Source organism: Salvelinus fontinalis, chromosome 38, assembly GCF_029448725.1.
Source record: "Salvelinus fontinalis isolate EN_2023a chromosome 38, ASM2944872v1, whole genome shotgun sequence".
Classification (NCBI taxonomy): Eukaryota; Metazoa; Chordata; class Actinopteri; order Salmoniformes; family Salmonidae; genus Salvelinus; species Salvelinus fontinalis.
This window is the reverse complement of record NC_074702.1, coordinates 7,528,856-7,541,665: the sequence shown is the minus strand read 5'-3', so window position 1 is coordinate 7,541,665 and position 12,810 is coordinate 7,528,856. Positions and strand designations below refer to the sequence as shown.

The following is a 12,810-nucleotide window of genomic DNA, read 5'->3' as shown; positions in this document are numbered from 1 at the left end:
GTGATCTGCTTATTATTTAGGCTATATGATATGGCATTTGTGTGAGCAAGGCCATCAATCTGTAAAGAGATAAATCAGATCAATACATAACTGACAATATGCCAGGGCTACAGATTATGGCAATCAAATATGAGATGAAATAAAACAAAAATCTAATCTCTCACAGTGAAAGAAAGCTATACTACTCTCTGGACATACAATGTATGTGTGTTTTGGTGGTTTTAACAAAATGAAATGACTAGAAAGTTGTCCACCTCAGTTCCACTGCACCCTCGCTCCTCAAAGCCCATCTGACCACACCTGAGTCTCAGGCTCTCCCTACCGCCGCTCTGGCTGTGTCTTCCACGCACACACACACACACACACACACACACACACACACACACACACACACACACACACACACACACACACACACACACACAGCTGCTCTGCAGCCATCTCTCTCCAATATGAGGACAGAAACTCGAGGGGCCTAAGGGAAGTGGGATGGGGGAGTTCACACCTAACCACACACACACACACACACACACAGCAAAATACTCCAAAACCACACCAGTAAACTGTGTGCATGTATTTCATGAGGAGGGACACTGTATGGTTCCTGTGAAACACTAATTATATCAGAAACTCCAGAGAAATGGGCCACTAGTATCAGTTAGTTACCAGACATATTATTTTCAGTTAACTAACTGATAATACTAGGCATGATAGCTATCAGGCCTACTAGTATCAGTTCATTACCATGCCTACCATACCATACCATACCATACCATACCATACCATACCATACTAGTATCAGTTAGTTACCATTCCTACTAGTATTTTAAAAAATGGAACCTTTATTTAACTAGGCAAGTCAGTTAAGAACAAATTCTTATTTGCAATGACTTCCTTACCCCTGCCAAACCCGAACAATGCTGGGCCAATTGTGCGCCAGCGTTATGGGACTCCCAATCACGGCTGGATGTGATGCAGCCTGGAATCGAACAAGGTACTGCAGTAACGCCTCTTGCACTGAGATGCAGCATCTTAGACCGCTGCGCCACTCGGGAGCCCTAAAGAAATCCCTAGTATCAGTTACCATGCCTAGTATTATCAGTTAGTTACCATGCTTACTAGTATCAGTTAGTTACCATGTCTACTAGTATCAGTTAGTTACCATGCTTACTAGTATCAGTTAGTTACCATGTCTACTAGTATCAGTTAGTTACCATGCTTACTAGTATCAGTTAGTTACCATGCCTAGTATTATCAGTTAGTTACCATGCTTACTAGTATCAGTTAGTTACCATGTCTACTAGTATCAGTTAGTTACCATGCTTACTAGTATCAGTTAGTTACTATGCCTAGTATTATCAGTTAGTTACCATGCTTACTAGTATCAGTTAGTTACCATGCCTAGTATTATCAGTTAGTTACCATGCTTACTAGTATCAGCTAGTTACCATGCCTACTAGTATGAGTTAGTTACCATGCCTAGTATTATCAGTTAGTTACCATGCTTACTAGTATCAGTTAGTTACCATGCCTACTAGTATCAGTTAGTTACCATGCCTACTAGTATCAGATAGTTACCATGCTTACTAGTATCAGTTAGTTACCATGCCTAGTATTATCAGTTAGTTACCATGCCTACTAGTATCAGTTAGTTACCATGCCTAGTATTATCAGTTTGTTAACATGCCTACTAGTATCAGTTCGTTAACATGCCTACTAGTATCAGTTAGTTACCATGCCTACTCGTATCAGTTAGTTACCATGCCTACTAGTATCAGTTAGTTACCATGCTTACTAGTATCAGTTAGTTACCATGCCTACTAGTATCAGTTCATTACCATGTCTACTACTATCAGTTAGTTACCATGACTGGTACTATCAGTTCATTACCATGACAGCTACTATCAGTTAGTTACCATGACTGCTACTATCAGTTAGTTACCATGCCTACTAGTATCAGTTCGTTACCATGCCTAGTATTATGAGTTCGTTACCATGCCTACTATTATGAGTTCGTTACCATTCCTACTATTATGAGTTCGTTACCATGCCTACTATGTGTTATGGGTGCCTACGATACCCTAAGAGTCTAATAAAATAGCATTTTGAAAGGGCCAGATTGGGACCATAGTGACTATGTTTTGTCCTCAGAGCCAGTCTCAGTAGTGAGAGTGCTGGTTAAGGCTATGTGGTCTGCTGGGTTTATGCTGACAGAATCCTCTGAACTCTGTGATGTGAACAATGTGTCAGTTTTTACGGTTATGCTGCCTGTCATTCATTTCTTACTGGAAGGGGATCATTCACAAAGAGGGAGGGGTCAGAGACAAGATAGACTGACAAATAAAGAAAAAGAAAGAGGGAGACAGACAGGAACAGGGAGAGGAAGGAAGAAGAGGTGAGAGGGAGATGTAGATTTGTAGAGAGAGGACGACAGATGAAGAGAAAAGGGTCTGTATGACATCAGTCTGTCTGAAGGTTGTTTATAACACATGGACCAGTGAAAATGGAAAAGGTATCCCACATTGAGCCAGATACCATAGAAAAACCATCTACAGTACCCAAGAGGTAAGGCTTTATTCAAGAGGCCATACTGGTCACAAAATAACGTATCAGCAATGACTCAAACCTCAAACTGTAAAGGGCCTAATAAATTATTCCGAATTATATAAATAAAATACAAAAAATAAACAATCTATTAAATATATCAGAGTGGCTGTGGATCCAACTTTTCTAGACCCCTCATTCCGACGGCTAAAGGTCCCGAAGCTTCTTTACACACAGTCTCTGTTCTACTCGTAGAGAACAAGCTACTCTGGTGAATGGTGCCCGTTTAATAAAGTTAGATCAAAGCTGAATCAATGTCTGCCAGATCACACAATGATGGTATTCTACATAACAGAACCCACTATAATAGTGTAGTATAAAATTACTGTAAGACAAAAACACCACCTCATTTCTTATGAGATTTTAGAATGATTGTGGAAATGGGCACATTTTTCTCTCATGTGGCCAAAACTCAACAGCACGCGCCACTAGGCAAAATATGTGCTATGATTGAAACTAGACACAGGTATGCAGATGTTGCATGGATGTTTCACCGGTAAAACATGAAGATTATCATTCACAATTGACTGAGAAATGTGAAGGGAGGTGCGTAAAGTAGAGAATCCTGCACATGCAGAAGTGTCGGGACCTTTAGCTGTCGGGAAGAAGGGTTCAGAAAAGTTGTATCCACAGCCTCGACCTAAATATAATATACCAGAGGTTATGTCCTTCACTCTGACTGGAGCTGGTTGTCCAGGAGTGTGTAACAGTGGAGAAAGAGAGGTAAAATATCCACAACCGGTTGTGTCTATGATATACAGTATCTGTATGCTATGTCAGTGGAGCGCAAGGCATCAGGTGTCTCAGGCAAACTGCTAGAGTTAAGAAGATTACTGGATCTGACAGTCAGAACCACACACACACACACACACACACACACACACACACACACACACACACACACACACACACACACACACACACACACACACATGCATGCACACACTCAAGGATACACACTCCCACACTCAGGTACTGATATACACCCAAACATTTGTGTGCAGACAAACACACCCCCTAGGAAGTCAGTGCTGTTTCTGATGTGTGTTTGTAGCGTCTGGTTGGTCGATGAGTTGGCCTATCCATCATCCTCCTAATAGGTGTCCCATTGTGATTGACAGAAACAGCCCTGAGAGAAGAAGGAGAGAGAGCGAGGGAGAAGGAGAGAGAGAGAGGAAGGAGGAGAGAGAAAGAGAGGGAGAAGGAGAGTGAGAGAGAGAGAGAAGGATGAGGGAAAAGAGAGAAACATACTAAGACTGAGAGAACACTTCAGAATGACTGAAAGTCTAATGACACACGTCTAAAACACAACCAACACGTGAGGGTGGGTGACAGTACCTGTGGCCTGTGTGTAGTTTGGAGCTGTCCGTGTTGGTGACTTGACAGGAAACAAAGGTGTTCCGTCCCTCCTTCTTATCCAATGAGCAGGTGAGCAGCACTGTACTACCCAATGAGATGGGGCTTTGGGGAGGAGAGGCGGGATACCGTATGTGTCATAACCAGGAAATGTGGTCAGGAAAAATCGAGAACCTCACTTAAAACCCTACAATAATGACCACAATAACATGAAAACATGTTTTTAGAGCTTAATAAGCCGTGAGTGAGTGATGGAGAGAATGAGGAAGGGAGTGAGGGAGAAAGTGTGTGTACCTGCGGTAGTTGATGTTGAGGTTGGCAGTCATGACAGGCCCAGAGAGGTAGGTGGCGTGGGTCCCCGTTACAGTGTCAACCATGGTAGCTATTGCCACCCCATGGACGTGCCTGGAATCGCACACATCATTTATAAACATTACACTTCTGACTAAATATGATGTTTGAATGCTAGCAGTTGATTGTGTCATTTTTACAGAGATACACACACAAGGACAAACATTGTATACAGTATACACATGCCATCAGCACACACAGACACAAACAGCTCACCCCGGGGGTCCCTCCAGTAGGTGGCCAGCCTGGAACACACACACACACTTCTGCTCCTGCTTGTTGACAAACACAACGTACTCGAACGTCCCCCCGTACTCCCTGATGTTCCGCGTGAACAGACGAGCCTTCGACTGAATGATCTTACTCAAATACACCCCACCTTGGAAGAAGAAACACACATATAGACAACATCTTACTCAGATACACCCAACCTTGGAAGGAGAAACAGAGTTACACACAACATCTTACTCAGACACTATGCCCAGGACATGAGAGACAGGGTTATACAAACACGTTACATTTTTACATTACATTTTAGTAATTTTCGTACACACACACACACACACACACACACACACACACACACACACACACACACACACACACACACACACACACACACACACACACACACCATCCATATGTGGCAGAAACCCTTCCTTACTGTACCTGTGGCATACTTGAGGGAGCGGTTATAGCTGGGCAGTCTTCTCCAGACCCCCCACTTCTTCTCTCCGTCATGCTCATACAGACGCCTCATGTCGGAGCCCCAGGACGAGTTGGGCAGGCTGAAGTCCCGTGGCTGGAAAGAGAAAGGCCAGGGCAGCACCTAGTGGACAAACACTACTATTGCACTCTCATCCATACTTTGTTACAGTATTATCTGACTGAGTACAGGGGGTCCCACTGTATGACAACATAACAGTATGACACGGCAGAAACATCCAGAACGAAATACATTACAGCACAGTTCACAATGCACATTGTGGGGGAAAAAATACTGTTTCTATCGGCAGTAACGTTAGGGAAAAGGGAACCATGACAAATGTTTAGGTAAGATGAATCATGACTCACATGTTCTCACTCACATTGCCCTTGACAGTAGGCTACACTAATATTATGGCTGTTTGTAGCTAGCTAAATATGTGTGACTGTGTGTGTGTTTCTGGACCTACCGCCATGGTTCGGACACTGTTGATAGAGGACCAGGGAAGCTGGAAAGTCCCTCTTGGAGTCATTTGTTGTCTGATGTTGGTGTTGAAATTTCCCTTTGAGATTTCACGTCCCATTATTTGGCACAGTCCCCTGGCCATCTGCTGCACTCCTGTTCGTATCATGATGACAATGTTGGGGTAAGATTGCCAAGCCCTATTCTGATGTAACTACAAGTAAATTAGCTAATGTAAACTAGCTACCTACTGTAGAGTTACGGTTACTACTAGCTAGCCCTTTAGCTTTACTGACTAGTTAGTGGCTGAGGTATGATAGCGATACACATTCAGAATCAAACCTAACATCGCACTATAACTTTCTACTGTAACAAACTAACAACAGGAGGGTAAATACGGAGCTTTTGTCAAATTTGTCTCGCCTCTGGTTTTGCCGGTAGAATGACTTTCATGTGTATCTCATCGCCCCATGTTATCACTTTCTGCAACAGGAACGACGACGGGCAACACGCGTCATGCTTGTCATGTGATCTATATCGTTCACTGTAATTGGCAGCGAAGGAAGGATATTTCCGGCTACATAGGTTAGTTACCATGCCAACGTAGACAGACTCGCCTCCATCCTTTGAGACGCTGACATTTTTTAACCATTTGTTCGTTTATTGTGCAGTTTTTGTTAAAGCAAGATAGTTTGTGACTAATTACTTCAAATAAATTGCCAGCAGGATGTTTGGTTGTGAGGAACGACGTTCCAAAAACAAACTTGTGCAGAGGGCGAGAGACAGAATCAAGGTAACCATGTCACTACTAGGCAACACACAGACAAAAAAGTGTTCAGATACCTATAGCTAAGTGGCTGGAAATGTGTTATAGTCTGCATTTTCCCTCTTTTATAGAAAGATGGCGAGATGACTAACCGCATTGCAGAGCTGGACAGGTGTGTAAACTACTCAGTTCTGTACTGTTGGGCTAATTGTAACTGCAACGTTTGATACGTTTTCCCTGAAAAATCTTGAAGTTACAGTCCTTTCACTTCTCAATGTAGTGAAAGAACTGTAGTGAAAGGACCCCCCCCCTCTCTCTCTCTTTCTTTCTCTCTCTTTCTCTCTCTCTCTCTCTCTCTCTCTCTCTCTCTCTCTCTCTCTCTCTCTCTCTCTCTCTCTCTCTCTCTCTCTCAGTATCTGTGGTGTGATGCAAAAGGCTGAGTTTGAGGTCTCCACCCAGGCTGGTTCCATGAAGACCCTGAAGTTGAGAGAGCTGACCCAGCAGAGAGAGACTGAGCTGGGAAAGACTGCTCTGACGATAGTGAGGGAGTGGAGGGGTGCTGAAACAGGGCCCTCTCTCCTCAGCAACACTAAAAAAGTACTTTCGGGTCACAGAATTTCAGAATGTTCAGTATAAATGTCTGCAAGTAATAGCAGAAAAGCCTAAATGCCCCCGATGCAAACCAATGTGTATGGAATACATATTGACTTATAGAGCAAATACTATTCTAGGTGCCGCAGTAGAAGTGTTGTAGGGAATACTCAGTAGGGTCTGTAGAATGTATATATGGTGTAATTCCATAGGGCTCTGAATAATACAGATCAAGATAGCTCAGCATTCAACACCATAGTACCCTCCAAGCTCATCATTAAGATTGAGGCCCTGGGTCTGAATCGCCACCCTGTGCAACTGGGTCCTGGACTTCCTGACGGGCCGCCCCCAGGTGGTGAAGGTACTGTAGGAAAAAACACCTCCACTTCGCTGATACTCAACACTGGGGCCCCACAAGGATGCATGCTCAGCCCCCTCCTGTACTCCCTGTTCACCCATGACTGCGTGACCATGCATGCCTCCAACTCAATCATCAAGTCTGCAGATGACACAACAGTAGTAGGCCTGATTACCAACAATGAAGAGACAGCCTACAGGGAGGAGGTGATGACCCTGGGAGTGTGGTGACAGGAAAATAATCTCTCACCCAACGTCAACAAAACAAAGGAGCTGATCGTGGATTTCAGGAAACAGCAGAGGGAGCACCCCCCTATCCACATCGATGTGACCACAGTGGAGAAGGTGGAAAGCTTCAAGTTCCTTGCGTACACATCACTGACAAACTGAAATGGTCCACCTACACAGACAGTGTGGTGAAGAAGGCGCAACAGCACCTCTTCAACCTCAGGAGGCTGAAGAAATTTGGCTTGGTACCTAAAACCCTCACAAACTTTTACAGATGCACAATTGAGAGCATCCTGTCAGGCTGTATCACTGCCTGGTACGGCAACTGTATTCCACGCAACCTCAGGGCTCTCCAGAGGGTGGTGCGGTCTGCCCAACGCATCACCGGGGGCAAACTACCTGCCCTCCAGGACACCTACAGCACCCGATGTCACAGGAAGGGCAAAAGGACAAGGACAACAACCACCCGAGCCACTGCCTGTTCACCCCGCTATCATCCAGAAGGCGAGGTCAGTACAGGTGCATCAAAGCTGAGACTGAGAGACTGAAAAACAGCTTCTATCTCAAGGGCATCAAACTGTTAGATACTGTTAAATAGCCATCAGTAGCACATTAGAGGCCACTTTAATAATGGAACACTAGTCACTTTAATAATGTTTACATATTTTGCATTACTCATCTCATATGTATATACTGTATTCTACTGTATCTTAGTCTATGCCGCTCTGACATTGCTCGCCCAAATATTTATATATTCTTAATTCCTTTCCTTTCCTTTAGATTGTGTGTATTGCTGTGAAATTGTTAGATATTACTCTTGGATATTACTGCACTGTTAGAGCTAGAAACACAAGCATTTTGCTACACCAACAATAACATCTGCTTAACACGTGTATGTGACAAATAACATTTAATTTTATTTAATTTTCACTGTTGTCAAACAGCTTAAAATGTGGTGCCTGGACACTATCAGGTACAAATATAGCACTGTACAGGAAGGAACACTCTGTATTATTCAGAGCCCAATGAAATGACACCATATATACATTCTACAGACCCTACTGAGTATTCCCTACAATGCTTCTACTGCGACACCTAGAATAGTTCTTGCTCTATAAGCCAACATGTATTCCTTATACAGTGATTTGCATCTTGGCCAATGGAACGGGTGGAGTAAAAGGCCAGCAACACTCTGTATTATTCAGAGTCCCATGAAATGACACCATTACATTCTACAGACCCTGAGTACTCCCCAGCCCATTTTTACATCTGCACAAATAATTGTATAGTGTCCAGGCACCCCATTTTAAGATGTTTGACCACAGTAAAAGTACAGCAACACTTCCTATGACCTAGCTTTTTGTTCTAATTCATCTGATTTGTATTCTAGGAACTCTAGTGAGTAGACTGGGCCCTGGTTTTATGGACACACAATCAATCGCTTTTCCTGTGTGCAGTTTGTCTGTGCAATACAACAAAAATACAGTACTTTTTTCTTAAACATTACATTTCAAATTGCATCCTTAAACAATAGCACCAGTAAATAAGCAAGAATCATACAATCAACATACAGTGGGGCAAAAAAGTATTTTGTCAGCCACCAATTGTGCAAGTTCTCCCACTTAAAAATATGAGAGAGGCCTGTAATTTTCATCATAGGTACACTTCAACTATGACAGACAAAATGAGGAAAGAAAATCCAGAAAATCACATTGTAGGATTTTTAATGAATTTATTTGCAAATTATGGTGGAAAATAAGTATTTGGTCACCTACAAACAAGCAAGATTTCTGGCTCTCACAGACCTGTAACTTCTTCTTTAAGAGGCTCCTCTGTCCTCCACTCGTTACCTGTATTAATGGCACCTGTTTGAACTTGTTATCAGTATAAAAGACACCTGTCCACAACCTCAAACAGTCACACTCCAAACTCCACTATGGCCAAGACCAAAGACCTGTCAAAGGACACCAGAAACAAAATTGTAGACCTGCACCAGGCTGGGAAGACTGAATCTGCAATAGGTAAGCAGCTTGGTTTGAAGAAATCAACTGTGGGAGCAATTATTAGGAAATGGAAGACATACAAGACCACTGATAATCTCCCTCGATCTGGGGCTCCACGCAAGATCTCACCCCGTAGGGTCAAAATGATCACAAGAACGGTGAGCAAACATCCCAGAACCACACGGGGGGACCTAGTGAATGACCTGCAGAGAGCTGGGACCAAAGTAACAAAGCCTACCATCAGTAACACACTACGCCGCCAGGGACTCAAATCCTGCAGTGCCAGACGTGTCCCCCTGCTTAAGCCAGTACATGTCCAGGCCCGTCTGAAGTTTGCTAGAGAGCATTTGGATGATCCAGAAGAAGATTGGGAGAATGTCATATGGTCAGATGAAACCAAAATATAACTTTTTGGTAAACTCGTCGTGTTTGGAGGACAAAGAATGCTGAGTTGCATCCAAAGAACACCATAGCTACTGTGAAGCATGGGGGTGGAAACATCATGCTTTGGGGCTGTTTTTCTGCAAAGGCACCAGAACGACTGATCCGCGCAAAGGACAGAATGAATGGGGCCATGTATCATGAGATTTTGAGTGAAAACCTCCTTCCATCAGCAAGGTCATTGAAGATGAAACGTGGCTGGGTCTTTCAGCATGACAATGATCCCAAACACACCGCCCGGGCAACGAAGGAGTGGCTTCTTAAGAAGCATTTCAAGGTCCTGGAGTGGCCTAGCCAGTCTCCAGATCTCAACCCCATAGAAAATCTTTGGAGGGAGTTGAAAGTCTGTGTTGCCCAGCAACAGCCCCAAAACATCACTGCTCTAGAGGAGATCTGCATGGAGGAATGGGCCAAAATACCAGCAACAGTGTGTGAAAACCTTGTAAAGACTTACAGAAAACGTTTGGCCTCTGTCATTGCCAACAAAGGGTATATAACAAAGTATTGTGATAAACTTTTGTTATTGACCAAATACTTATTTTCCACCATAATTTGCAAATAAATTCATAAAAAATCCTACAATGTGTATTTCTGGATTTTTTTCCCCTCATTTTGTCTGTCATAGTTGAAGTGTACCTATGATAAAAATTACAGGCCTCTCTCATCTTTTTAAGTGGGAGAACTTGCACAATTGGTGGCTGACTAAATACTTTTTTGCCCCACTGTAAATATATATTTTTTATGTTTAGTGTAAATTTCTTTACCAGTAGGCTATTATTAAGCGCCAACCATTTTCTCAATATGCTCCACTTTATAATATTCTTTATCTTACTGTACATTGACTCTGTACCGGTAGCCCCTGTATATAGCCTCGCTATTGTTATTTTACTGCTGCTTTTTCATTATTTGTTACTTAAATTTTTTTATTTTATTAATTATTTAACTTTTTAATTTATATATATATGTTTGTTGTTGATTTTATACATTTTGTAAGTGCATTGTTGGTTAGGGCTTGTAAGTAAGCATTTCACTGTAAGGTCTACTACACCTGTTGTATTTGGCGCATGTTTGATTTGATTTATATAAAGTACTAATTCTCTTTAGTTTCGATTTTTACCCCATGTAGTTATTATATTTCTCCTAATTTTAACATTATGCACTATGCAAAGCTGCAAAAAAAATATTATTTCGTGGCAGACAGCATTTTACCAGACACAGCATTTTACTGCAGACTTTTATTTTGAAGGCAAAATCAGGAAACCTGAAGTATAAATTCATGTGGATAGGATCCAGCTAGTGTTGTTGCCATGAAGCTAATCCCTGTCTCCATACTGTTTGAGACCTTGTTCTCTTAAGGGACATCATTAAATAACCTATTATCAGCTCTTTCATGAAGTAAGGTTCGTAGCATCATATCTCTAACCTCTTCCTCTGACTGAGGAAAATTAATGGGCTTATTCTTGTTAATTTGTATTGCAGTGTCCTTTACACACCTACACTGTCAGAGCAATTACACATTTGTAACACCAGGTAGGGGTAAACGTAGGCCACACATTGTCAGGTTTTCCATATAGGACACACCAACTTATCAAATCAAAATCAAATCAAGTTTATTTTATATAGCCCTTCGTACATCAGCTAATATCTCGAAGTGCTGTACAGAAACCCAGCCTAAAACCCCAAACCTTCAAGCAATGCAGGTGTGAATTGCTTGCATTGTCCATATTTGTACCAGAACTTCAACTACGGCTTCCCCTGTATCTACAGTACATGCTCTCCATGATGTCTGCTTTCTGTGTGTGTGCAGGTCCGTAGAGCAGCACTGCAGGCCCTCCTGGAGCATGAGAGACAGCAGTACATCATAGAGCTCAACAGACTGGGCAAGACCATCTACAAACAGAGAGTCTAGACTCTAGTCTCCACTAGACCCATAACAACACCAACGACCATCTAAAGTTTATGCTGAAAGCCATCTAGCAGCTAGGATGTGTGAACAACTATAGAATACTTTGAAGTATTAATGTGAAAACATTTACTCACAGCCATCTACAAGCACCTTGTTTACAATTTAACATGTGTTTTATCTTTAGGATTACAGTTTTACATCGTTGTATTTACATAAATAAAAAAAGGTATGATCTGTACAGAAGCAGAGTGGATAAAATGATTCTGTAAAAGTACACTTTTAAGCAATTTACATTCCAGTAACAAATTACTGGGCCTCATGTCACCTTAACAAAACAGGGATTTGTGTGACAGTCAGGGAGGTAGCACTGTACATAAACAAAACACATAATTGGTTAACAAACAGGTCTCCTTGTCAACAGCAAGCAAGACCAAAAACATCTACCGATACACAGTCTGGCATTTGTCCATTCAGTAGAACTTTCTACTGGTCATTTGCTTCAGTCTTTGAGGGGTAATTATGTAACATATGTGCTCACTACATTTAAGATACTGTATTGTAGCTCACAATGACAGGTCCAATCTCTCTAGCCATATCTGGGACACTTGGTAATGCAGGGTTGGAGACTGTAACACAGACTGAGAATGTTTGATGTGCGCACACACTGTACCTGGAATTTCCAGATAAACAACAAGGAGAGCAGTCGTTGATAATATCAATCAGATCAATTCTGTTTAATACAATCATTCAGGGAGACACCTCCAGAACAGAAACATAGAAAATGACCAACGGGGCTCTTGGAGACAGAACCTTCATATTCTAATCAGACAGTACCAAATGTTCTCTAAAACATCAACCAGAGAGGCTTGGAGTCAATACAAAGACAGTGACTTTGCCGGCTGCTACAGAATCACACAGTGTTGTCATCAATACAATAATAATCAGTGTGTTCTCGGTCCTTGTACCTTCAGTAGCTCAGGTCTAGTGACCATCAACCCATACAAAAGTGTGTCACAAATAGAACACTGGAAATCATGTG

At 42.2% G+C, this 12,810-nt stretch overlaps 1 protein-coding gene across 1 annotated transcript; it reads right to left on the bottom strand.

Moving 5' to 3' along the window:
• Positions 1-2,550: 2,550 nt before the first annotated feature.
• LOC129837630 (acyl-coenzyme A thioesterase THEM4-like) lies at positions 2,551-5,998 on the bottom strand. Its single transcript, XM_055903942.1, has 6 exons — positions 5,487-5,998; positions 4,981-5,140; positions 4,528-4,690; positions 4,255-4,365; positions 3,943-4,065; positions 2,551-3,733 (listed from the first exon to the last, which is right to left on the bottom strand). Exons 1-6 carry the CDS (start codon positions 5,646-5,648, stop codon positions 3,622-3,624), a joined length of 831 nt encoding a protein of 276 aa, XP_055759917.1. The 5' UTR covers positions 5,649-5,998; the 3' UTR covers positions 2,551-3,621.
• Positions 5,999-12,810: the final 6,812 nt, after the last annotated feature.

Excerpts from the sequence above, each read along its gene's own strand:
- LOC129837630 (XM_055903942.1), bottom strand. The coding sequence starts at position 5,648 with ATGATACGAACAGGAGTGCAGCAGATGGCCAGGGGACTGTGCCAAATA. Across the intron at positions 4,366-4,527 it reads CTACTGGAGGGACCCCCGGG|GCACGTCCATGGGGTGGCAA; the intron begins GTGAGCTGTTTG and ends GTGCGATTCCAG. Across the intron at positions 3,734-3,942 it reads AAACTACACACAGGCCACAG|GGCTGTTTCTGTCAATCACA; the intron begins GTACTGTCACCC and ends TTCTTCTCTCAG.